The 26,532-nt window shown below is 35.7% G+C and overlaps 4 protein-coding genes and 1 pseudogene across 11 annotated transcripts; 4 read left to right on the top strand and 1 right to left on the bottom strand.

The window, feature by feature from the left end:
• Positions 1-8,718: 8,718 nt before the first annotated feature.
• Positions 8,719-10,556, top strand: LOC147555492 (putative protein phosphatase 2C 55 pseudogene; annotated as a pseudogene).
• A 2,356-nt stretch (positions 10,557-12,912) lies between these two features.
• Positions 12,913-16,362, top strand: G3PP5 (Major facilitator superfamily protein). Of its 2 annotated transcripts, XM_086663105.1 has the most exons (3): positions 13,192-13,299; positions 13,555-13,602; positions 14,250-16,362. In XM_086663105.1, exon 3 carries the CDS (start codon positions 14,340-14,342, stop codon positions 15,990-15,992), a length of 1,653 nt encoding a protein of 550 aa, XP_086519231.1. In that variant the 5' UTR covers positions 13,192-13,299; positions 13,555-13,602; positions 14,250-14,339; the 3' UTR covers positions 15,993-16,362. The 2 variants fall into 2 exon arrangements, with proteins under 2 accessions (XP_086519230.1, XP_086519231.1); XM_086663104.1 differs by having other exon boundaries at positions 12,913-13,602; positions 14,254-16,362.
• Positions 16,363-16,449: 87 nt separating this feature from the next.
• On the top strand, positions 16,450-19,218 carry LOC147555490 (F-box protein At5g49610-like). 2 transcript variants are annotated; one of them, XM_086663106.1, is made up of 2 exons: positions 16,450-17,002; positions 17,464-19,218. In XM_086663106.1, the coding sequence occupies exon 2, from the start codon at positions 17,483-17,485 to the stop codon at positions 18,857-18,859; it is 1,377 nt and encodes a 458-aa protein (XP_086519232.1). In that variant the 5' UTR covers positions 16,450-17,002; positions 17,464-17,482; the 3' UTR covers positions 18,860-19,218. The 2 variants fall into 2 exon arrangements, with proteins under 2 accessions (XP_086519232.1, XP_086519233.1); XM_086663107.1 differs by having other exon boundaries at positions 16,798-17,002; positions 17,480-19,218.
• A 1,765-nt stretch (positions 19,219-20,983) lies between these two features.
• On the top strand, positions 20,984-23,538 carry LOC147555489 (F-box protein At5g49610-like). Of its 6 annotated transcripts, none has more exons than XM_086663103.1 (4): positions 21,074-21,338; positions 21,787-21,908; positions 22,007-22,179; positions 22,774-23,538. In XM_086663103.1, exons 3-4 carry the CDS (start codon positions 22,028-22,030, stop codon positions 23,378-23,380), a joined length of 759 nt encoding a protein of 252 aa, XP_086519229.1. In that variant the 5' UTR covers positions 21,074-21,338; positions 21,787-21,908; positions 22,007-22,027; the 3' UTR covers positions 23,381-23,538. The 6 variants fall into 6 exon arrangements, with proteins under 6 accessions (XP_086519224.1, XP_086519225.1, XP_086519227.1 ...); XM_086663100.1 differs by having other exon boundaries at positions 21,268-21,338; positions 22,597-23,538; XM_086663099.1 differs by having other exon boundaries at positions 21,044-21,338; positions 22,007-23,538.
• Positions 23,539-25,200: 1,662 nt separating this feature from the next.
• LOC147555488 (uncharacterized) lies at positions 25,201-26,174 on the bottom strand. Its single transcript, XM_086658493.1, has 2 exons — positions 26,033-26,174; positions 25,201-25,895 (listed from the first exon to the last, which is right to left on the bottom strand). The coding sequence occupies exons 1-2, from the start codon at positions 26,172-26,174 to the stop codon at positions 25,201-25,203; spliced, it is 837 nt and encodes a 278-aa protein (XP_086514619.1).
• Between the last annotated feature and the right edge of the window lie 358 nt (positions 26,175-26,532).

The following is a 26,532-nucleotide window of genomic DNA, read 5'->3' as shown; positions in this document are numbered from 1 at the left end:
ATCTATTAGGGTTTGTTAATGGTACTATAGAAGAACCACCTCAACTTAGATATGTAAATGGTATAGAACAAGTAAACTCTGAATTCCAAGTATGGAGATCAAAAGAGAGTTTTGTTAGGTAATACCTTAAGAGTACTCTCTCAAAATCTGTTTACTATGATACATATGGGCTAAAAACAGCAAAGGAAATATGGGAATACCTTGATCTTACCAACAATGAAGGTCTAGAATCAAAAAAGGACCAACTTAGAAGAAAATTACAGACAATCAAGAAAGGAACTGCATCTATTGCTGAATATCTCAGAGAATTAAAGTTAATTGATGATTCTTTAACTTCAGTAAATGATAAAATTAGTGAATCTGAGCTAGTCAGACTAGCTATTCATGGTTTAAACTCTGACTATGATCAATTTGTCATTGCTATAAGAGCAAACAATGAGCAATTGACTTTAGCCCATCTAAAATCTAGATTAATCCAACATGAACAGTGGTTATTACAAAAAGAAACTGAACAGGAGGCATATTATGTTAAGAGACAGTATCCAAAGCCACATCAAAGACAATTAAATAAACCCTCACCATCTTATTATAAAAATCAAGCTTATGCAAAGAGAGATGGGTCTCCTACAAAGGGTCAATCTTCAGTAAACAATCAACTAAAAGGTCAAAAGGCTGAGGACTTTGATTTCTCTTCAGTCCCATGTGGTCTGTGTAAAAGATGGGGACATACTCCTAGTGTTTGTTATTTTAGATACAAACCAAATAGAAGCTACCCAACTTATCATACTGAATCCCAATGTCCACAAGATGATATTGAAGTAGTTCATCATGAAGAAGATATCACAAACATGAAATCATACTCTTATATGGAAGAAGGCATGCTAGAATGCAATAATGCTGTACTAGTACCATATGAAAACAGTGATGAATATGATGAATTTCATGAGTGTCATACTGCTGTAGTGATTACAGATTTAGATGATGAAGTTTATTATGAATGCAACCCAGAACAGGAACAGTGCTTTGTTACTACAGATTCTACTTCTATATCAAAAAAGGATAGTTCTTGGTTGGCTGATACAGGAGCTAGTAGCCATATGACTCATAGTGAAGACAATCTTACACTAATTTAACCATATAATGGTTCTGATGCTGTTATGGTAGGCAGTGGGAAGTTTTTACCTATTTCTAGCACAGGTACATCAACACTTTCAACTTCAACTCATAATTTTGAGCTTAGTAAAGTTCTTTGTGTACCTAATCTTAAAAGGAACTTGCTATCAATTTCAAAATTCACAAAAGATAATTCATGTTCAGTTGAGTTTCTACCATGGGGTTATAATATAAAAGACATTCATTCAAAGCAAATCCTAGCAGAAGGGCCTGTCAAAAACAATTTGTATCCTATAGAAGTACATAATGCTATGTTACAAAATAGACATAAGGTTGCTTATCTATCTCAGACATCTTCAAACTATGATATTTGGCATGCAAGATTGGGACATTCTAATAGTGCAGTTATCAAGCAACTTCATGAGGAGCATAAAATCATTCTAAGTACTAAGATAGACAAGACTTTTTGTAAGTCATGTGAATTGGGTAAAAGCAAGTGTCTACCCTTTGAATCTTCTTCTTCTACTACCAATACTCCTCTATATTTGATTCATTGTGACATTTGGGGACCAGCCCCTGTCACCACTCCAAATGGTGCAAGGTATTATATATTATTTCTAGATGATTTCAGCAGGTATAGCTGGATTTATGCAATGAAACTAAGGTCTGATAGTATGAAGTGTTTTAGTCATTTCAAAGCAACAAATGAATATCTTCTCAAGGAGAAGATTGTCTATTTTCAGTCAGATGGTGCATCAGAACTCAAAAAGGGAGAATTTAGAGAATTCTTAGACAAAAGTGGTATTCTTTTCAGATGTTCCTGCCCATATACTCCTCAACATAATGGAAAAGCTGAAAGGAAGCATAGACACATCACAGAACTTGGTAATACACTATCTTTTCACTGTTCTTTACCAAAACATCTATGGTTTGATGCTTTTAGTACTGCAGTCTATATAATCAATAGAATACCCACCAAAACTTTACAAGGCAACACCCCATATGACACACTATTTCATCATTCTCCTGATTATTCATTCCTCAAAGTTTTTGGCTGTGCTTGTTACCCACACCTTGGAGAACTCAGAAAAGATAAACTCAGTCCCAAGAGTGTACAATGTGTTTTCTTGGGCTATAGTAATGAACATAAGGGGTATAGATGTTATGATCCTTTAACAAAAAGGCTTTATATGTCTAGACATGTCACATTTGAGGAAGACAACTTTCCCTATGTCAACCTCATTGATAAACAGTCTAGTGGTGATCAGAATACACAGCCACATATCTCATTACCCCTACCTTCTATTAATCATGTTCTAGACAGTCCAACTGAATTAGGGACACCTAGTATAAATACTAGTACACCAGCTAATTCAGTATCAAGGCTTTTGGCTAGTGATGAGGGCATTGCTAATGTTTCCACTAGTACACCAGCAACATCACTAGGAACATCTCATCCTCCACCATCTAGAACAATCACAACAAGAGGTAGAAATGGGATTATCAAAAGGAAAGATCTACCCAATGATTTTGTAGCTCATTATTCATCCTCTCACACTTTAGATGTTGCTTATTTATCCATATTACAACTACCAACTGAGCCAACATCTTATAAGGAGGCAGCTAAGCATACTGCCTGGGTTCAGGCCATGAATGAAGAGTACCAAGCCTTACTTGACAATCAAACATGGTCTTTAGTACCTTATCACAACAAAATGAATGTACTTGGGTGCAAGTGGGTCTTTAAGTTGAAACAAAAGAGTGATGGTACAATTGAAAGGTTTAAAGCAAGACTTGTAGCAAAAGGATTTCATCAACAAGAGGGTGTTGATTATGATGAGACCTTCAGTCCAGTTGTGAAAGCAAATACTATAAGATTGGTACTCACTATAGCAATTTCAAAAGCATGGAATATCAAACAACTTGATGTATCAAATGTTTTTTTACATGGAGTTTTAGAAGAAGATGTATATATAATTCAGCCACCAGGGTTTATCAAACCAGGAACAGACAACCTTGTTTGTCATCTACACAAAGCCCTCTATGGTCTTAAACAGGCACCTAGGGCCTGGTTCAACAAATTTACAACCTTTCTATTGTCATATGGTTTCCAAAAGAGCAAATCAGATCACTCAATGTTTGTTCTTCATCATCCATCATCAACAATGATTCTGTTGTTATATGTGGATGATATAATTCTCACAGGGAATTCAATGTCTCAGATAACATCTCTTATCAAGGACTTAAGCAGTAACTTCAAGATGAAAGACCTGGGTCCTTTATCTTATTTTTTAGGCATTGAAGTCATCACAAATCAGAGGCAACTATTTCTTACACAGAACAAGTACACTTTGCAGGTAATACAAAAAGCAAAGCTTTTGGACTCTAAACCATCTAAATTACCAGTTTCTAGTGGTAAAAGGGTTTCAATCACAGAAGGAGAAGATCTCTCAAATCCCACTGAGTATATGAGTCTAGTTGGAGCATTACAGTATCTAACACTCACTAGACCAGATATATCATTTGCAGTTAATTATGCAGCCCAATTCATGCATAAACCAACAACAGTACACTTGGTTGTGGTCAAAAAGATTCTAAGGTATCTCAAGGGTTCAATAGGGTCTAGAATAACCCTCTCTGCAGGTGAGTTAACTAGGTTTACAGCCTACTCTGACTCAGATTGGGCTGGTTGCCCAGATTCAAGGAAATCAACAGGGGGCTATTGTATATTTCTTGGTTCAAATCTAATATCATGGAGTTCGAAGAAACAAGCAACAGTAGCCAAGTCATCAACAGAAGCCGAATATAAATCACTTTCAAACACTGCTACAGAGTTAGTTTGGTTGTCTTACCTCATGGAAGAGCTTCGATTTCCACTAACTCGTCCATTTCATCTCTTCTGTGATAATATCTCTGCCAAATATCTTGCTTCGAACCCTATTTTCCATGCGAGGACCAAGCATATCGAAGTGGACTTCCATTATATACGAGATCTGGTTTCTAATGGTTCGGTTATGGTGAATCATGTCTCCACCACAGATCAAATAGCAGATATATTCACCAAAGGGTTACCAGAAGACTTGTTTAAGAAGTTTCGAGACAAACTGATGGTGTTTCATCCCTCAACACCATCGGTTTGAGGGGGGCTGTGGAAGACCAGGGTTTCGGCTGAAGATGAGAAGAGATGAGATTAGGGCAAACAGGTTTAGAAAAGGGTTTTTATATGGTCAACTAAAACCCTTCTTCTAATCTTCCCAGTCAAGTCAATAGTTGGACCGAGACCATGCTCCAAGACTAAGTCAACAAGATTAGACTGACTTCCATTGTGTCTAAAGGCACCTGTGTGAAAACAAGAAACAAAGTTAGTTAAACTTGTTAGCTTTCGGTTATTTCTGTTTTTAGGTTTTTAGGTTTTCTGTTATAGCTAACTAACTACAACTCTCTTAATTCTCCTATATAAGGATATTTGTAAACCAAAAAGTATTATTGAAATAAATAGAGTTGAGAGCTTCTTCTTACATAACTCAAAACCAATTGGCAATGAGTGGAGCGGACCTATACATTACACTAGTTACCCTTTCTCCCATGTGCGACTATTCTCACACGTCCCCTCAAGTGTGACGTGCTTAGCCTAGTACGTGACATAACCTCATTTTTGACATAACCTCATTTGTGCGACGATTCAGACTTATCTGAGGATGGGTTCTTGTTTGAATCGTCCTATCACTTACAATGTCAACCATTTAAGCTCTCAAATCACTCTAACTCCTGACGATTATGTGGTTCAAACCCGTCTGAATAGGGGTCGTCGCCCGTGGTGGAGAATTTTTCCACTTAGGCCCAGCATAGCACGTCGGGCACGGGAACACAAAACGGTCTGAGCCCAAATACCATCTTGTATTACTGATGACGAATAGTCTCCAACCTGGACTAGATTGTAAAAACTAAAGGCATACAATTTGAATTCTATAACTCACAGGGTGCCAAGTTGGAATAACCCACTAAAAACTTTCTAAATTCTAGTTTTGACAGTTTGGACTTAGATCCCTTCTTAATACTACTATAATTATAAAACTCAAAATTTGAGGGATAATAGAAAATTAGGTCCAAAGTTGAATAATATTGTGAAAAAAATATTCATTTTGTTAATTTTACCCCCAAAAATGAAATTTTCAGCCCAAATCAGCGTCAAAAAATATTTTTGAACAAATCTTAGTTTGCTCTCAACAATTTTGTAAATTTCTGAACAAATTTGTTTTGCTCAAAAATTATTTCACATTTTGTCTTTTGCATTTGACATACACAAGCTGACACTAATAATTTGGCTAAAGCATTTTCCGATTTGTCTTGTGAAGAAAGAAATGGTTTCCGCTTTTTTGTTTTCCTTTCGACAGAAATATTTAGACTTTTAAGCATTTTTTGATTTGTCTTTTGCAAAAATTAAAATGTTATATATATTATCCTTTGTATTTGACAAACCCATTAACATACACATAATATTTTGGGTAATGCATTATATATGTTGTTAACAACATAAATATATATGTTGTCAACATTTTATAACAAGTCGGGACATTATTACACATGTTGCAATTGTGTCGTCAACAATTTATATTCTCTCAAAAATAAAGAATATTTATATATGTTGTCAACTTCTGAGGGTAAAAATGGAATTATGAAAAAATATGGTTGTCCTGTCGACAACATAACTATATATGTCGTCAACATTTTGAAAAGTGTTTAAAAAATGGTTTTTTTTTTGCAATATTATTTTTGAGTTGGTTTTTTTCCTACTAGGCCTAGATTTTGGGTTTTCATACATTGTTTATATTTAGAAACTAAATGTTTCTAATTCTAGATTTCAGGAATTTTAAGTCTCTATTTGTTACTTAAAGCTCTCATTACATTGTTACAATTCTCTCTTCATTTTCAACCGAAATACCCAATTGTTATCCATTGATTAAGTGCTTCATAAAACTTCATCAGAGATATATCATAAGCAGGTAAGATCGATAAACACTGAACTTTACATTGAATATTAACACCTCGGAACGTTTAACACTTTGGCTTATGGGTTTGTAATAATATTGTAATTGCACAAGTCTTCCGAAAAAAAATTGAGGGCTTGAGTTTACCATTAATTTTTCCCATATAACTTATACATAGATATCAAGGAATCATGGCTATTAGAGTTGAGTATCATGACCCTCAAAATTGTTATAATTTCTTCCTGTGATTTCTAAATCACAAACAAATTCTGCATTTTTTTTAGAAACTCAAGCGTATCTTTCCACATAAAGATTGCTGTTCCACAAGTCTGAATTTAGTAATTAAGAACAGTAACCTACAGTGTCAAACTAGAAAGTTTGGCCCCTGTTTGGTACTGAAGACCATGATTATGTTAGTCAACTTTAATAATTGGTTTCTTTCTTGTTTTACCCTTTATTTGGGAGGATTTTGATGTATATTTTTGCTGACTTTCAAGAAAAAACACTCTTCTGTCTCTCACCACCATCACGGTCCACGGGTTTGCTAACCATTATCATTAGCCTTTTTGAGGACTTTGTTTGTTTGTAATCATTTTATTCCGTTCAGAAAAGAAATTTGGGTAAACATGTAACGGGACTTTTAGTAGTAACTTTCTTTCTATCAGAGAAAGAACTTAGGCAGAGTATGTAACCCTACTAGTAGAAGTCGACACTTGACATGTACTGATCACGAAGGATCACATTTGTTTTTTGAGAAACCGACTACAATCTACGCTAGGAGTTACAAGACATTGATACATCATGAAGATGTGATGAGCACGATAACCGCCTAAATTAACTTACAATGAAGGATCACATTCTATAATGGTGTTTAGTGCACGAGATAACATCAAAGGTCGTGTTGGCCTGCAAGCCATGCCAAGACGGTCCAGATTCTTGTCAGACCAAAACAACACGGGATGTGCTAAGTGTTCTGGGCCCGTGGCGGAAAATTTCGCCACTTATGCCTCACATCGGAGTTGTTTAATCCGGTTGGGTCGGCCCAACCCAAGAGAAAATGGATTGAACCAGGGTACGGGTGGGGCCCAACCAACCTTGGTTCAAATTGTTTCCGACCATGGTGGCCGAGAAAAACGTATATCCTGGTCCGACCTGGGACAGAGACCAGCCTGCTAAACCCTAGACCGGGCTAGGTTGTTCCAGTGTACTAGACACAAATTTCAATTTTTCTTTAGAAACTTACTCAACAAACATGTTATATTAAAGAGAGATGCTAGAATCACAAAAGATTTTGACAAAAAAAAGTTCCCAGCTGATGTGGCGGTTGTGATTTTCATCTCTCAACGGCATAGATTTGGTCAAAGTTTGAAACCACACCCGCCACATCAGCTGGGAACTTGTTTTTGTCAAAATCTTTTGTAACTTTATCATTTCCCTATATTAAAATCTAACTTGGTGAAAATTGATATGACAAATAAGTTCGAAATTTTCCCAAAACAACTACCAACGTAACGACAGAGCCAACATAATTTGATTAGATCAACAACATGATTTCAAAACATTCTCAACTTTGTATTTGCTACCTATGAGTTATTAATAGTTTTTTTTTAACAATTTTAGTTATATCTTTAATTTAAAAATATAAAATATAGAATTTGATACTATTTTTATTCACAATAACTAAAAAGAATTGAGACGGACAGGTTGCCCGTGTTTGCCTCAAACCGGACTCACCACCGGGTCAGATCAGATTGATCCGTTGGGCTCAAAATTAAGCCCCAACTTGAGTCTGGGACTACCAGAGTTGCCTTGGTTCCATATGAGACAGGCTGCCCGCAAATGGCCCAGGTCCGAGCCAGTCCCGAGTCAGCCTGATCCAATAAGCAACATTAAGGGGCACGCAGTGCTGGGCACAAGAACATGGACCGGCCAAGCCCATAGGCCATCTTGTATACTGATTATAAAATAGTCTGCCACCCCAAGTACACTAGATCATAAAATAGAAATGTTTCTAATTCTCAACCCAGTAGAGTTCAAGGTATTTAAGACACTTCTTAACACATAAATCTCTCATTACTTACAATTCTCTCTCCATTAGTAACGAAAAATACCCAATTAATACCCCTCTACTAAGTGCTTCCAAACTTGATTAGATCATTAACCTAAACAGGTAAGCAAATATTTACTAGTATATGTTTTTTTTTTGTTGAAATATATTATATGTTCTTGATAAACTTAAAAAAATCCAAACAAGTAGTTTTTTGAGAAAATTGAAGTTAAGTAGTTTTTTGAGAAAACAAGTTAATTACTAACAACAATATCCTACCAGGACCATCCAATATGATTATGTAAGTCAACCTTAATAGTTGATATTTTCTTTTTTCGTTTTACCTTTTATTTCAAAAGGTCTTCATCTCTGTCTTTTCGGAGAATGTCGTCAGCAACAGTTATTTTGATCTTTTTCGTTTCACTCACTTTGTCGTCGTCTTATACACTTTATACTGTGTTAACAATATTTTTTCATTTTGACAGTTCTGCTCAAATAAAGATTTTAATATTAGTTCAGAGTGTTCAAGTGAAGATTTAATTATCGATCGACAATATGTTCGCGTCAAGAATGCATCATCAAAAAGTTTCTCAGCAAGACGGGTTACTGCGAAAAGCAATATACAATGGACAATCACGTTCGTCATTTTTCAATGGATATGCTCTTACTACTAGCACTTCCTCACATCGAAATTTCCAACCTCAAAGGTATATAAATATTTCTAGCTACAGAGAGGGCGAGAAATTTTATCTAGTACTTGTTATTGTTTTCATTGTTCTAATCGTCTGATTTGTCTGAATCTTAAATTATTCATCGAATTTGTTTTATATCTCACTCAAATAATCCCAAATGTAGTCTGAGTTGACTATCATACGAATCAGACAAAAACAAACATAAGTCGATCTATTCATATCTCGATTAGATTTCAAATCTGATATGGTTTTATTAATACTTAAAAAGCTAATTCCTAACATTTCTACCTGATGATTGTCAAAACAGTGACAAAAAGAGGAAGTTATTGAAGCTAAACTCAGGATCAGCTTATCTTCCAAAAGACAACAAAAGTAAACCTCAAGGAGAAGACGCACATTTCATAAGCAAGAATGGTTGTACCGTTGGCATAGCAGATGGTGTTGGTGGTTGGAGCAAACAAGGAATTGATTCGGGAGAGTATTCTCGAGGTTTAATGAAAAATGCATGTAAAGCAGTCGAAAGATATGAAAACCAAAATGGCGGTGTGTTAGATCTTGAGAGTGTTCTTAGTGAAGCTTACTGGAAAACTACAGCTCAAGGATCTTCAACTGCCTGTATTATAACCCTAACCGATCAACAGGTACTTTATATATACAATACTAGATTTCCATTATAATTTTTAGTTTGACTTAAAAACCTATATTAATATTATGGTGGACTAAAGGTGAGATTATATGTTGCTTTTCAGACCATAAACCCAAAAATTGCTTGTCTTTCCATGTAAAATAGAATATTGGACTTTAGTAATGATGTTGTGCTAGGTTAAAATATTTGTCAACAATTAGCATCCTAAAGTACTATATACAGGACAAAATATCTCAGAACTCGAAAAAACTAAAAGGTCATACAGATAGATACATTTTAACTTTAAGTCCCCTGACATGGCAAACATAAAGACGTCGTTGGACAAACACTTCCCACATAACAAAGTTTAATAAGTTAACAAAGTTTAAGGTTTGAATTTTGACAAAATTACTTTAGCTTTTATCTGTGCATGAGTTAGTTACTATCTAATTAAATGAAACTTTAATCACTTAATGCCCGAACCAAATAAGAAATGTGTGGATAGACCATTTTTTTTTTCTATGATAAGTGTGGATAGACCATTTTATCATGCGAAAATGCCGTTTCATAGTGTAGATTTTGTTCATTGCTTTCTTTTGTTATTTGTAATGATTCATATTATTAACATATATAATTTATGGTTTCAGTGTTTGACAGCAGTGAATATTGGAGATAGCGGTTTCATAGTAATAAGAGACGGGGTTACAATTTATCGTTCGCCAAAGCAACAACGAGGGTTTAACTGCCCCTATCAGCTAGGTTATCACAAGATGTGTGATCGACCGTGTTCAGCTCAAAAACTGACGATTGAAGTTAAAGATGGAGATGTAATAGTGGCTGGAACGGATGGATTATTTGACAACATGTTTGAAACTGAGATAGAAGAATCATTGAAACGAGGCAAGGAATCGGGAAAAGAAGAGCCAAGGGAGTTAGCTGAGTGTATAGCTGAGCTCGCGTTATACAATTCATTCGACACTTACGCTCGAACTCCCTTCCAGATTGAGTCTGAAAAGTTCGGAAAGAATCATCGTGGAGGAAAGGTTGACGATATCACTGTTGTTGTTTCATGTGTAGTTGGCAACAACTAACCCTTATTCAACTTCAATTCGAAAGAAGACAATCGAACAAACAGAAGACGTGGATTAGGTGTCGAGTCATGACAAGTCATGTGTGTGTGGTATTGTGAGAATGGATTAGTGTAATTAGAACTACGTGATGCTTGATCCCTCGTACAAGTAGCAACAACGCTCTATTTTGGTACGTAGGCAGCCGCTTAGTTTATAGAGGTTCAGCATCAATTACTAAAATAAAATTGGCATGTACGTATTCAGTTAACGAAAAAGCTGTTTGGACCTAGAAACTCAAAAACTTGACCTAGAATTTTAATCAGAATCGTCTAAATCAAATAGTGTTACATTGTTATTGTGTGTATAGGAAATCTTCTAAGATGACCATTATAGTCTGCTTTCTGTGAGTAATTTCCTAGTTCTTAATTAAATCTCTGTCATTAGATTAAATTGAAGAATGAAGATTACAGTCAGATTACATTAGTTTCAATGATCTTCAATATCCACACAAAAACCAGTTTATAAAGGATTTTATTGCTTTCGAATCTTATGATGTAAAATTTAATTGAGATATATAGAGTAGAAATTGAGTAAAATTTTAAGAGCTGAAAAAATTTTGTGCATCATTTGATCTATACCAAATTACCAATAAGTGAAGTGGTTTTGTTAAGCCAATGTATTCATTAATCTTGTTCTTAGCTTCATTTCTTCTCCCACTCAGTAAGAACGTGTACAAAGTAAGCTGAAGTTTCAGTAGCGGACGACTCCTTTCGATTCATGCTTTAATATGTGCACTTAATAGGTGTACGACTTATATATATATATAAAGTTTTCATCTATTTCTAATTTTATTTTACCTATTGAATATTGCATTTCCCATTATTGCCACTTGACTTAATGGTTTGTGTAAGAATAGAAACACAAAGACTTGTAGCGACGGTCTAAACTCGTCGCTAATGTATCAAACGTCGTTAAAACGATTTAACAGAAGTTGTCCGTCGCTATTAAACAGAAATGATAGTACCCTCAATAGGCGGCGGGTTAGAAAACCGTCGGTAATAGTTTTAATAATTGTATTTTTGAAGGAAACGTAGCTACTGTTTACTTACGACACTGAAAAGCGTCGGTAACTAATTCTTATATTTTAAAATCTAGATGTTACTAGGAACTGCACTGACCCTATAATTTGAGTTCAAACGACCTATCCAAAACATTATAGATCTTCAAAATACTATAATATCATTCATAAATCTATTCTGACACAACATTTGAAGTATCTATATTTGAAAAAGGAAGAAGCATTCACTATTCATCACATTTAAATATCATCAAAACATCCATTCTTCTTCTTACAGTTCAAATACGTACTATCCAGTTGCTATTGCACCACTTTTTAGTCCCTCATTCGCTACAAAAAAGTATATGACGATTAAAATTCTAAAATTGAACAAAAACTATTAAAACTAAACACAAACTTGGACTTTATTCATTAGATTATAGAAAAAAAAATTAGTGTGCAACAATATGATGTATTGCTTAAAAGGAAGAATAGTTATGAAGGAGAATTTCTTGCTCATCAACAAGGAATCACAAACCTAGGGGTGGGTGAGTTTGCTAACTCATTTCTCTTCGAAACGTCTATCAAATAATATGGGAAAACATTTAATGTCTACCATTTCTATTTTTTACTCAACTAAACAATGAAGTTATGTAATTTGATTAGACCTATTTGAAACAAATTGAAAAAATGTGGCCCTATTCCACATATAATAAGGCATGTATGGCTGATACCTACATTACAATGATGGTTCGGGTTCAAATGTGTAATTGAATTTGACTGCGGCTTTGGAGAAAAATTACGTTATTGGGTACAAAATTTTTGAGTGAAATTGTTTTTTGGTTCCCTAAACTCCCACCGTCTCTTCTCATCTTCACACTACCATCATTTCTCTGTTTCCACCTCTCTCTCTCTCTCTCTCTCTCTCTCTCTCTCTCTCTCTCTCTCTCTCTCTCTCTCTCTTCCTACCTCTCTCTCTCTCTTTATCGATTCCGGGGAAGGGGGTCCTCTTCGGCAGATCAACTACTTGTTTAAGAGATTTCCCTCAAAATGCGTTCTGGCTTGAGGGAAAACCCTCAAACTAGATTGACTCTTGGCAAAAGGATCCTCCCCTACGCCAAAACATATAGAGAGAGGGGGGAGGAGAGAGATGGATGGCGAGAGATATGGGGAATAAGAAAGAGAAAGAAAAATATGAAGGAGAAGAGAGGAGGAAAGAAAAGAAGATCAGAATTTTTATGGCAACTATAATTATGAAACATTTTCAGAAATTGGAATCATCAGACTTGATAAATATGGTGCCATGAAGAAAGCAACCCCACACCCAAATTTTTGTAATCTCGAATCTCTTTTTGCTTTCCTCAAAGATACGGCCATTAGAGCAAATTCATCAAGGGTCAAGAAAAACCCTCTAGGAATGTTTATGGCAAAATCGTCCTGGAGAGTTTCAGACCCTCCATTAAGAGTTTTGAAACTCGCTCCACAGTCCACACTAGCTAGTTCTTCTGGCATCCCTATTTGGTTTGCTCTTAGAAAAGAAAAGGGGATATAAAAACATGGGTGGAAATATCCAACCCTACCTATTTGTAAATTGTATTTGGTAGAACGGTAGTTGACGAACCTAAAAACGACCTGCCTTGTTCCGTTTCTGTGACGGCACCACCTCGACGGCCCGGAGCAGCCAATTATCACCCTCTGATCAAAGATGTTTGAAACACTCTCTCTAAGATCTGATCGTGTTTGTTTTGCTTAGGTTTTCAACGTCTGAATCTGATATTCTCTCTCTTAATAGGCATCTGAATGAGAAAAACTGTTCTTTGTTTTTCAATTGTGATTTAGGGCTTCAATTCTTTCTTAGAAGCATTTTTTCAACTCAAAATTTAGTACTTTTTTTGAAATTGGTTGTTTTCTTGAGCTATTATTCTCTTCTTTCAATTCACAATTCTATTTCAATTTTACCAGAAATTCAGAAATTTGGTCAAGATCAGAAGGAGGGTTATTGCCAGAAAGGTATTCTTTTCATTTCTTTCCTTGAAAGTTCTTTAACTTTTTAGTTTTGGGGTTTGTATATTAGGGTTTAATATTTAATCCAAATCAAATTATTCTTGGGTTAGGATTTCAATTCATATCAACAGCATAATTTTCCAGATTGATGGAGTTCATCTCAAACTTATGAGAAAATTTTCACTATGCTTAGTTATTGCTATATAAAGTCAGGGAGTGTGGGTTTCTGTTATAGACTCTATATTTATCGATCTTTCGTGTGGAAGCTTATACGAAATAATTAGTCATATTCCTTGGTAGTTAGGTTTATTAGATCTCATTATATTCATGTTGGTACACAATCAATTTTCAACCATAATATGATTTAGAGTTTAATAACTTATTAGTCTTTGCCTGAATTTATGAGTGTAAATGGATACTACCGAAATGAATATCACATTATGTTAATTTATATATTTCTGGAGCCATTTTCAAACCTCGAGACAGATTTCAGATCTGGCGTAGAGAAAAAACAAACACTACTGTTAGTCTGATATGCCGAATTGGGTTGGCTTAGCTTCGGATTGCGAGACAGTTTTTGTTTTGTTTATTAGAGTTTTTGGTTCAAGATATCAGGTTTTGGATATTTATGTTTTTGGTTTGTTGATTGTTAGACAGGGGTAGTTGAGTGCCATAGTTATTAATGTTCGAAAATTGTTACTCACCCTCATCTCCGTCTCTGGAGAAAAAGAAGATAAAACAGCATGGAACCTACTAATCCTCAACCCCACCAAACAAGTCTACCACCTGGTTTTGGTTTTTTTCTCTCTGCATCTGAAACTGAAAGAAAACGGAGGAGCATTGTTTTCTACCGAATCTCTGTCCTCGTCATTACATTCTCAGCCTACGCTGCTTTTCACGCTTCTCGGAAACCTCCTAGCATTGTTAAGAGCGTTCTTATAACTCACGAAATTGACAAAAATGAAGATACCATTTCCGATCGTGCTTCTGCTTCTGGTTGGGCTCCATTTGATGGAGAGAGTGGGCCTCACAGGTTAGGAGAATTAGATCTTGCTTTTCTTTCTACTTATGCCGTAGGTATGTATTTTGCTGGACATGTCGGTGATCGGATGGATCTTCGTGTATTCCTCACCGTTGGGATGTTCTTAAGTGGGGTATCTACTATCTTCTTTGGCCTTGGTTATTGGTGGCAGATTCATAGCCTAGGGTTTTACATGCTCATTCAGATTGTTAACGGATTGTTTCAGTCGATTGGATGGCCTTGTGTTGTCTCCGTAATAGGGAATTGGTTTGGTAAATCCAAGAGAGGATTGATAATGGGGGTTTGGAATTCCCAAACTTCGGTTGGTAACATCTTAGGTTCCGTCTTGGCATCGTCGGTGTTGGAATTTGGTTGGGGATGGTCTTTCGTTATTCCAGGAGTATTCGTCATTGTGGTTGGGGTTTTTGTTTTCATGTTCTTGGTAGTGAGTCCTGAAGTTGCGGGCTTTGAAGAATCTCCTGAGCCTGCCAATGGGGAGATTGAATTGAGCTATCAGGAAGTCGAAAGTAGTAGCTTCGTTATTGACTCCGACGATGAAACTTCAGTGAAAGGTCAAGAAAAAGAAGAGGAAACAAAGATCCATCTCCAAACTAATAAAATAAGTCGGGAGAGAGACGAAGAAGTAGAAAATGATGAAGTGGGTCTTGTTAAATCTCAATCTTCATCAGATTCAGAAGAGGTGGTAGCAGTTGGATTTATCGAGGCATGGAGATTACCTGGTGTGGCAGCCTATTCCTTCTGTCTCTTCTTTACCAAGCTCGTGGCTTACACTTTTCTCTACTGGTTGCCCTTCTATATAAGACACACATCTGTTGCTGGTAAACATCTATCTCACAAAACGGCTGGAATACTTTCATCTGTTTACGATGTTGGGGGAGTTTTCGGTGGAATTTTAGCAGGCTATTTATCTGATAAAATCGAAGCTCGTGCTGTAACTTCTATCATGTTCTTGTTTTTCTCAATTCCTGTGATTATTTTCTATCGAGTTTATGGAAGCATCTCCATGTTCTTCACTGTTAGTTTGATGTTTCTATCTGGATTGCTCGTGAATGGCCCGTATTCTCTTATAACAACAGCTGTTTCTGCAGATTTGGGTACACAAAACACAAAAAATGGAGGAAATTCTCGAGCTTTGGCAACTGTTACTGCCATTATAGATGGTACTGGTTCTGTTGGGGCAGCTCTTGGTCCACTATTAACCGGGTACATCTCAACTAGGGGATGGAACTCTGTGTTTGTGATGCTGATCTTTGCTATTATAGCTGCAGGTCTATTCTTGATTCAATTAGCAAAAGCCGAAGTGATCAGTAAGATGAACGAGAAAAAATGGTTTTGGAACAGAATAAGTGGATAAGAGCTACTATATATACAGTTCCCCAACGGACTGAAACAGCCCGGAAACGGCCCATGGTTTGGCCCAACACGGCATGAGAAATAGACGGAACTACAAAATGATCACCATAGATTACAGATATTATATGTATTCATTCTTCGATGTTTAAGAAAAGGGGAAGAGCACCATTGGAGTTAATGTTTACTAGTCGGATTGAATATAGAAAAGTCGAGAGGTGTACAAAGCTATATTGTGGTAGCTGAGTGATTTTCAATTTTAGACATTAGGAATTTCATAGTACTGAAAGAATATAAGTGTGTATTCTTTGTATACTACTTCAATTTTCATTGTTACACACTGTGCAAACTTTAAAGGAAATTGTTACACTAAACTTTTAGAATCGATTGATTTTCTGATTGTGAAGTGATTGTATTGGGGGTTTGAATATGTTATTAGAGAATTGGTGGTTTCCCCATTCTCTTCTTGAAACTGTTTTATCAAGTGAAATTTTAATATGCATGGTTTAGACTCTTTTTCACAACTGTGATAGACATGGACGGCCCCTTTTTAGAAAGAAAAAAAGTGGGTTGGATTTATGTCATCACTCTGACCTAGATACTCACTTTGAGATTTGTTTTTCTTCCAAACGATAACATTCTAATCCTGGTTTCTCGCGCGGAAAATTCAGACTTTCTTTTTGATGCTGCGATCACATAAAAACATAAACTTGGAGGCTCAATAGCGGATAGATATATATGTTACTGAAGTTCTGCCTTCTTGGCCATGGAAATGGGGATTATTTTTTCACCCGACCCATTTATGCTGCATATGGGTCAAATATATTGTGTCACCAACACCAATTTTATTTCCCCATTCATCTCTCATGTGTTCGTATGAGAGGATGCTCAAGAGAGTGAGACCTTTTCTCCTTGATGAGATACAAGAGTTTAAGGGGAGTGTTCTTCTCTCAAGAAGTCTGAAAGCTTGAAACTTTAGGGTTTACTTGAAGAGGGTTGTACTTAAAATAGAAGGTAAGAGCCTCAAATTAGGTTAATTTGATACTTTAGCTTAATGAAATGACTATTTTTTAACCAACTGGGTTTTGGGTGAATCTCATAAATCATTTTGATTGTGTCTGTTTAGTGTTTAATATTTGCATCTATGTGTTTACCTTGAATCTAGAGATGGGAGTTGTGAATCTGAAATTAGGGCAAGCTATTGAGACTTTTGCCCAACTATTGGCATAATTCTGCTAACTTGAACTCTGATTTAGGCAAACACATTATGGGTAGGTACTAACCTTAGGACTCTGTTCATTCTTGAGGAAACTTATATTGGAAATGGGTTTTCCATTTCAAGACATTAAGCATTTTCATTTTTTACTTAGAAATGTTATAATTTCATTTGTTAAAACCCTTGAAATGGGTACCTTGTGCATTTTGTGTTTTGACATTGTTCTGATAATTCTTTTTTCATTTTTGTTTCCCATCAGTATCAGCTATAATCAGGAAATGGAGTGGATATTTACCTACCCTAGTTGTCATCTTGAAGAAAAAGAAAAGAGAAGAGAACAGAGAAGTAAGACCGACCAAAGCAATCAACTTATATCATTCTCTTCGACTGTGAATGAAATGAAGTACGTAGAAGAACAAGAAGAAAAAAAGAGGTATTTGTCTGATCAATTTAGTAGTTCAGATTCTTCTATACAATTAGTATATCCTCGAGATGTGATATACGAGATCTTAACTAGAGTTTCTCTTAATCAACTCCTTTGTCAATGTCCCTTGTTGAGTAAGGATTTACGTTGTCTCACTTATGGTTCCAACTTGAAGCACTTGCATTCTCAAAGGACTCCAACTCTTTATGGCTATTTGATTGAACTTCGCTCAAATTGGACTGACTTGGATTCTTATAGTACTCGTTTTGACTTCATCACCTCAAATAATCAGTCACAATCTACATCAACAATCCTAAATCGGGGCTGTCTCGATTTCTTTGAAGATCCCAATAACAACGGCTACCACTTTAAGATTGTCTCCTTGTCTTCTCCTCATGGCCTTTTTTGTTGTTTGGCTTACCATCCTGATTACGACTGTATGTGTTCGCCTGGATCTTATTTTGTTTGCAAGCCAGCAACAGGAGAATTTCAAATGATTCCATTACCTAGATCTAACCAAAATTGCTATGGTGTGAAGGTTGCCATAGTTGTTTTACGGTGTGATCCGTTACATTATATTATTTTTCGCTTCTCTTCGAGATCTCGGTTCGATATGTTTGACTCAAAGAAATGGAAATGGACGACATTGAAGACTACTATTGATAATTCATCGTTACCTAAATGTCATCCATATATTGAAGATACTGCGATTTTAGTTCATGGAACCATTAACTGGTTAACTAAAGAAGGACAAATATGTTCAATGAATGTCCTTGAACGTACTTGGAAGGTTATTAATATACCGGAAGAAGAAGGACTACTCGAGCTGAAATATCTTCCTTCGGGTAAAATGAATTATAAATTGGTTGAATGTGAAGGAGAGTTGGGATTAATGAGTTTATCGGTAATCAGGAGATGGTTAGAACTATGGGTGGTGAAGAATACAGAGAATGTAATGTGGCAGAAAATTTACAGGGTTAGTTTTGAACCGATTTATCACAACAAGAAGATTTATGTTACTGAACTACTTGATCTTTATACGACTGGTATTGTGTTGATGAAGATTAATGGTGAAATAATATGGTTTGATTGTAATACCGGAAGATATTCAGTTGCTAAAAAGGTGGGCCCTGGGTTCAAACGAGTTCATAAAATCCACTCCGACTTTGTTCCTTGTAATATAATGAAGATGTCTGAAGAAGGTAAATATGGAAAAGAAAATCGAAGTTAACTTATCTGAACAGACTTGTTATGCAACAGAGGTTGGTTAAATAAAGAGATAATAAGGTTCTCGGGTTGCTGTAGTGGTGGACTCTCAATTTGGAAATCCCCTCTGATTTCGTCATTGAGCTAGAAAGACCAGCAAAAACGAAGGGATGAGACAGGACGGATCATGCGATCCCATATTCCCATCAATGTTTGCGTCCTTCGATTCTGCCTACCTGTTGTATTATATATATTTAGTTGACGTAGAGTCGGAAGTTCCGTTACTCGTTGCCCTGTGTTGTTGCTACTGTTTTCCCCTGTAAATAAAGTGACAGTTTTGATGTTTCATCTTTGACGGCAGGAAATCTACTGAAAATCTCAACATATCTACAATTTCACATTGAAGATTAGAATCAGACCTGTGTATTTCATATCATATGTGTTTTTTGTTTTTGGTGAAATATCATATATGTGTTTCTTTGGAGAATTTAATGGCTGAATTTGAATCAAAAACTGGTTTGAACCACTAATCCATGATTATCAGTTTGTATTCATTGTTCATCAGAGCTTAACACTTGTCTGTTTTTGTTGGCCGAGTTAGGCATCGAACTTGGCAATGAGAGGAAGAGATTTAGATATAAACAGAAATTTTATTTGGTTTTCGAGTTGAGTAGATAAGAATCATCAGAAGCACAAATTACGACAAAACACATAAATTGGTAGATCAGAATCATCAGAAGCATAAATTACGACAATGTCCTTAAACTTTGTACCTAGGGTCTGACTATAAAATAGGTGAACTTTTGACTTTAATAGCATTTCAGAAGCTATATATATTGTGAATATTCAGATTTAGACAAGTTCACAAAACACGCTTCTTCGATTTTTTGATTTTTTTGGAAATTGACTAAGAACTACAGATAGTCATTACGTTGACATTGATACATCAAAGATGTGATAAACATGATAACTGTCGAATTCAAACTTCTACAAAGAACAAGCCTATAGCCCAATTAAACTATGACCTAAAGGCCAACTAAACTATGGCCTAAAGTCAAGCAACATTATTTATACCTAAATAACCCAAGTTCAATAAATCATAAAAACACGCTTTGATTTTGATTGAAGTGACTTTACGGAAAAATATAAAAGATATAGGCGTATAGAAATATGTCTAAAGTGAGAGATAGAGAGAGAGTTTTGAATTATAACAAAACTATTTTCTTCACAACTGCGTGTTTTTTGTTGCGATGAAGACAATTTTTTTTTTTTTCAATAAACAATTAAATTACGAAAAGTTCTAATAAAAGCAAACAATCACCTATACAAAACAGATTTATGTATTTCAATTGGTGAGACCAGTTCAATATCAAGAATTCAAAACCTAACCTATTAGGGCGATTCCAATGTGTAGGGGGTTGGGGCTCCCAATTTGAATTTGGGAGCCCCAGCCCCTTGCCTCCAACCCGGGAGCCCCGAGGCTGGGCTCCCGGGCTCCCAACCCCCGAAATACGGCCGTTGGGAGTTCCAACGGCCTTATTTGGGGTGGATCCCCTAGAAAGAGGATCCACCCCACTTTATTTTATTTTTTTAAATGATTTTTTTTAAATTTTGTTATTATTTTAAATACTTCTTTTTTAAGTATTTTTCTCTGATTTTTTTTTGCGTTTTTCTTTTTGAAATTATATCTCTCGAATAATATCACATTTTAATTCGTAGTCGAAATCTAATAAGTCATAGTTAAAATTTAAACCCACATACTTCCCGCACGTATATTATTTTGATTTGAGAACCCGACGTTGGAATTGAGAAAAGTCCTGGAGCTCGAAAAATTCTGGACAGGGCCGGCCCTAGTATATCGGGGGCCCCAAACGAAACCAAAAATTGGGGCCCCCCTACAATGGATATTAGAAAAAATTAAGTAAAATTTACGATACAAATGGTAGGAATCGAACCCTTAACCTTTTATTTAAGATCTAAACCCTTTACCACCAAGCTACAACTTAAATTGTGTTTGAAATTGATTTAAAATATAATTAGTTTTTCGAAAATTACATACGAAATATGAAACATGAGGCCCTTGATTATTTGGGGCCCAAAGCGACCGCTTTGGTGGCTTTGATCACGGGCCACCCCTGATTCTGGGAGCAATTGGGAGCCCGAGACCCACAGTGGAGTTGCCCTTACTGTCTCAAACTTTCTCTTCCTTACATATTACTGTCTCAAATTTTCTCTTTCTAGATCTCAACCCATACTCAAAGCACTTTCAAGCCTTCTCATCATCTACGAGTCTTCTCAATGTAAATCTGGTCTATCTAGCAATATCGGGTTGGGTTAAAATCAATCCGACCCAGTTACAACCTATGTTTGTAATTGGGTCAAAACCCACATTTAACTTCTCAACTAAGGAATAAGGCTTATTAAAGCGTATCTCTTTTCTGAAACCTGAAAGCTTGAAATGTTTAGGGTGTAGTTGAAGACGGATGATTCTAACAAGATTAAGGGTAAGAACCTCGAATTAAGTTTAAAGATCATTCTTTGATTTAATTTGAATCTTTATTAACCTCATTTTGGGCGAATCGTTTAAATAATTTATAACCTTGTTTCATTTTGTTTATCTTGCATTTGTGTTGTTTTATCTCAACAGATTTGTGTTAGCTTTGAGATTAATATTTTTGCACGCTAACTGTTTGATAAAAATACTAGTAAATGATAATTCAGACAAGTATATATGGGTCATTATATTGCCAACATGTGAACTCTGATTTACGCATATTGTGATAGTCCCACGTCGCTTACGACTTAGGAGACCATCCCAAGTTTCGGTTACAGGTGTAAGTTCAGGCTCGTGGAGCCTGCACCGACGACAAAAATCACGTACCTGTTGGATTTTGGCCCGTGTGTGAAAAGCAGAGCCAATATCGATAACTGTTGTGACTTGGATTGTCGCAGAAATGCGGTATGAAGAATTTTTGTTGAATATGAATGAGTAATGCGAAAAGGAAGTTGGGAATAAACTAGTTATTGACTTTGTTCCAGAATTTACAATTCGTCTTGTATCGAGAAAAGCTAAGGTAACTGGCACTTAGATAAGTAAAGAAGACATTTTGGTTACTTAAAAATATTGAAAAGGAAGTGACATTTATGTACTCTTTTCTTCTCTGTTTTACAGCAACCATAATCAAGATCTTGAATGATGGAGTCTATGCTTGAAGGTGCTGGTCATGGTCCTGAGGAACAAGAGGGTAGAACAAAACAAAGTGAAACAAGTCAACGCGATCCACTCATATCATGCTCTTCGACTGACAAGAAAAAGAAGAACATAGAAGACGAAGACAAAGAGAGGTATTTGTCTGATCATCAATCTAGTAATACAGATTCTTCTGTGAGACTAGAACTTCCTCGAGAAATAATATACGAGATCTTAACAAGAGTTTCTCTTAATCAACTCGTATGCCAATTTCCCTTGTTGTCTAAGGAATTACGTTCTCTCACGTGCGGTTCAAACTTGAAGCACTTGCACTCTCAAACTACTCCAACTCTTTATGGTTATGTGATTGAAATGATGTCACAGTTTCTTGTTGCTCCGACAACTTATAGTACTTGTTTTGATTTCATCTCTTTAAGTAATAATCAGTCACCATCTACATCAAAAATTCGAACTTTAAATTTCTTTCCAGATTTCAGTAACAATCTTTACCATTTTCTAATTGTCTCTTCATCTTCTCCTCATGGTCTTTTCTGTTGTATGGCGTACTTAAGGGAAAGCGGTATGTGCTATCCTAAATGTTATTGCATTTGCAAGCCAGCCACAGGAGAATTTCAAATGATCCCTGTACCTAGTTCAAACACAAACTGTTTTTATAGCAAGATCGTCATAGATGTTATTCGGTGTAGTCCGCTACATTACAAGATTTTTCGCTTCTCGCCGATATACAGGCAAGATATTGTTGGGCTAGATATGTTCGACTCACAGAGAGGGAAGTGGGCAACTTTGGAGACTACTGCTAATTATTCCTCATTGCCCATGTGCAATGCATATTTAGGAGAGACTGGAGTTATAGTTCGTGGAGCCATTAACTGGTTAACGGAAAACGGAGGACAAATATGTTCGCTTAACATTCGTGAATATACTTGGAAGGTTCTTGATACCCCGAAAGATGACGAACTACAAGATATGATCGATTCAGTCGGTGGCGTGAAGAATAAATTGGTAGAATGTGAAGGAGAGTTGGGATTAATGATATTATCATCAAGTCGAAGATGGTTAGAACTATGGGTTTTACAGAATGCCGAGAATGTAACGTGGAAGAAGAATTACCGTGTTAGCTTAGAACCAGTTATTCAGAACAGAAATATTTGTCTAACTAATATACTTGATTATTATACAACAGACATTGTGTTGATGAATATTAATGACGATATAATATGGTTTGATTGTAAGAGCGGAAGTTATTCGGTTGCTAAAAAGAATGTGGGCCCTTATTTTTGGCGAGTTCATAAAATCCACTCTGATTTTGTTCCATGTAATATGACGAGTGTGTAACTTGTGCCCCTAGGACAGGAGCAGTATTTTCAATATTCGAGAATGTGTATTTTTCTCTTTTGGATTGATATTGTAAATTGACAGCCGCTTCAGTCGAGTGTTATGATGCACTATTGTACAATATAATCTATTGTAGTTAAATAAGTTTTCTTGTTATACATTGATATGTCATCGAGCATTTACATTTAGAAATCATTCCAAGATAACAACAAAACCATGACATGCAGAATGTTCATTTTGTTCGACAAAGTCTTACTTGGATTTAGATATAATATTATTGGCGACTACGTCACTGTTCTCCATAAGATTATATGACTGGAGACTGGAGTGATGGTAAGAATAAGAAAATTCAGACATACTCTAGGCAGAAATTTCATTTAGTTTGCCGTGATTTAAGTTTAGTAGATCAGAATCATCATACGCACAAATTACGACAATGTACATAAAATTTCTGTCTAGAGTCTTGACTAGAAAAAAAAGGTGAACTTTGGATTTAATAGCATTTCAGGAGCTAGATATATTGTGAATTAGATGAATTCACAAAATACACTTTGATTTTGATTGGAACATCGTGAGTGAAAGAGATAGTTTTGAATTATAACAAAACTATTTTCTTTGCCACTGTTTTTTTTGTTAGGCGAACAACTAAATTACGAAAGTTCTAATAGAAGTAAACAATCACCCAAATAAAAGAGATTTATGTATTTCGTTTGGTGAGACCTATTCAATGTATATAAAATTTTTGTCTAGAGTCTTGACTAGAAAAAAAAAGGTGAACTTTGGATTTAATAGCATTTCAGGAGCTAGATATATTGTGAATTAGATGAATTCACAAAATACACTTTGATTTTGATTGGAACATCGTGAGTGAAAGAGATAGTTTTGAATTATAACAAAACTATTTTCTTTGCCACTGTTTTTTTTTTGTTAGGGCGAACAACTAAATTACGAAAGTTCTAATAGAAGTAAACAATCACCCAAATAAAAGAGATTTATGTATTTCGTTTGGTGAGACCTATTCAATGACAAACATCGACGAGATAATTTTATTATGTATGAAAAGTTTAGTATTTGCAGCTCATTAAAATCTTACATTCTACAGTCCTAACTTTCTCTTTTTAAAATCGAAAATAGGGTACCCGAGTACCCTCCTTTGTATTGATAACAACCTTTTATAATACTACGGCAAACATAAGTAAATAGGTTTTTTCAACAAAAGAAAAAGTGTCAATACTTGGTTGCCCAAATCAAACGTCTGACAGTGTTGATATAAGCTCCAAAATTATGGAGGTTCTAAGTTCAAATCTCAAAAGTGGAGGAATTTGAGTTATTAAAGGTGCCGATAATGATGAGTTCGTTAGAACTCAATTATTTGTCTTCAAATTTCGTTTGTTAGTTGTTAGTTTGATATATACTAATAAAGTTAAGGGTTTTTCAAGAATAGCACAAAGATGTGAAGAAGTCAACAATTATGGAAATCAATGCATTATTTCGTACACGAGAGATGAGTTTGGTGCAATTAAATATGATGGAGGGTTGTTTAACAACGAAGGCGTTTTCAAGGGGGGCATTTTACATGGCCTTAAAATGGAAAATAGGAAAATACAAAGGAGCCACGTGAATACTACTTACCTGTTTGCAAAAGGGGTAAGTAGGAATTAAAGGTCAAAGTAGGTTGTAGTGGGAAGTAGGAATTAAAGGTCAAAGTAGGTTGTAGTGGGAAGTGGGTCCTACCATATCTTTTTGATTTTATCAAATCAAATTTTATTTTTTTTTGTTGAGAAAACAGAAAAAGAGCCAAAGAAAACAAAAAAAAACTCCTAAACCGAAAGAAAAGCCTCCCGAAAAGCCTGTTCCGACAGCCACATCCAATTGCCTTCATGCATTCGGCCCCATTTTGCTAACTGATCCGCCCTCGTGTTCCTCTCTCTCGGGATGAAAGAGAAGCCTACTTCACCGACTTCATCTGCTAGCTGTTTAATATTAATCATAAGATTCTCCGATTGCCAGTAGACTGTCGATTGTTGGTTATTTATGCGCCTTATAATATTGAGGTTATCACTTTTGATACGGATGTAGTGTATATTGTTGTGTTTAGCCCACTCCAACGCCTTTATGATAGCCCAACATTCACATTCTTCGGCATTTTGCCCCTTGACCATATAAGCTGCTGCTGCCCTAAACGTTGACTGTTCATCTTGCATGAAACAACCAACTCCAACATTTTCCGTTACATCCGTGAACGAGGCATCAACTTGTATCTGAACAAATGAGGTTGAGATGTGGCTCGACTGTTCACTTACTTGCACCTCCTCATTGACACGACCGATACTGATAAGCCTGGGGGAGCCTCTAATCCTGGTAATCATCATCTCATGAGTCGTGTTAGATTGGGCTAGACATTTCTCACACCTAGCCTTCCAAATATGCCACAGTACTGTTGAGAAAAGAACCTGTGTGTCTGCATCTACTTCCTTCCAAGAAATAATCCAATCCTGCAAACTGTTTATATTTTCTGAAATGATGTTAAATAAAAACCATACAGAATTAGCAAATTCACAATGTTAGCAAATTCACAATGTAGCAGCACATGTATCATGGTTTCCCTGTCATTACAATAACCACAGTTATAAATTTCTCCAATGAATTTACCGATTTTGTCTCGCACTGGGAGGCTATTAGTACAGCATTTCCAGACGAATAGTTTTATTCTCGGTATAACAGGCAGATCCCATATAAATTTCCATTCCTTCGTCTCATTTTGGTTACTCGCAGCTCGTAAGAAGTTATACATGGATTTGATTGTAAAGTTACCTGTTTTAGTTAAAGACCATCTAGCAGTGTCCACCCGGTGTGCCTGTAAATTAATACTCAGAATTGCATTACATATGTTAGTATTAAAATATTGAGATAAAATATTCGTATTCCAATGGTTATGGGTATTATCAATCAATTTGATAAGTGTAAATCTATTACTCCCTCCGACTCATTTTGTTTAGTTGTTATTCCTTTTATGGATCTTCAAAAATGTTTGGTTACTTTCCTTTTATAACATTCATTTAATTATTAAAATGATGAAACTTCCAAGACTACCCTTTAGTATGAGTACCATTCAAAGGTTCTAATTGGTTCTACACCTCTACCAATGTTAT

The sequence above is a fragment of the Eschscholzia californica genome, unplaced genomic scaffold (genome assembly GCF_041429995.1).
Source record: "Eschscholzia californica isolate CP2 unplaced genomic scaffold, dmEscCali1.0.p SCAF_2, whole genome shotgun sequence".
In the NCBI taxonomy this organism is placed as follows: Eukaryota; Viridiplantae; Streptophyta; class Magnoliopsida; order Ranunculales; family Papaveraceae; genus Eschscholzia; species Eschscholzia californica.
Note: the sequence above shows the minus strand (reverse complement) of the source record. Positions and strands in the feature narration are given on the sequence as shown.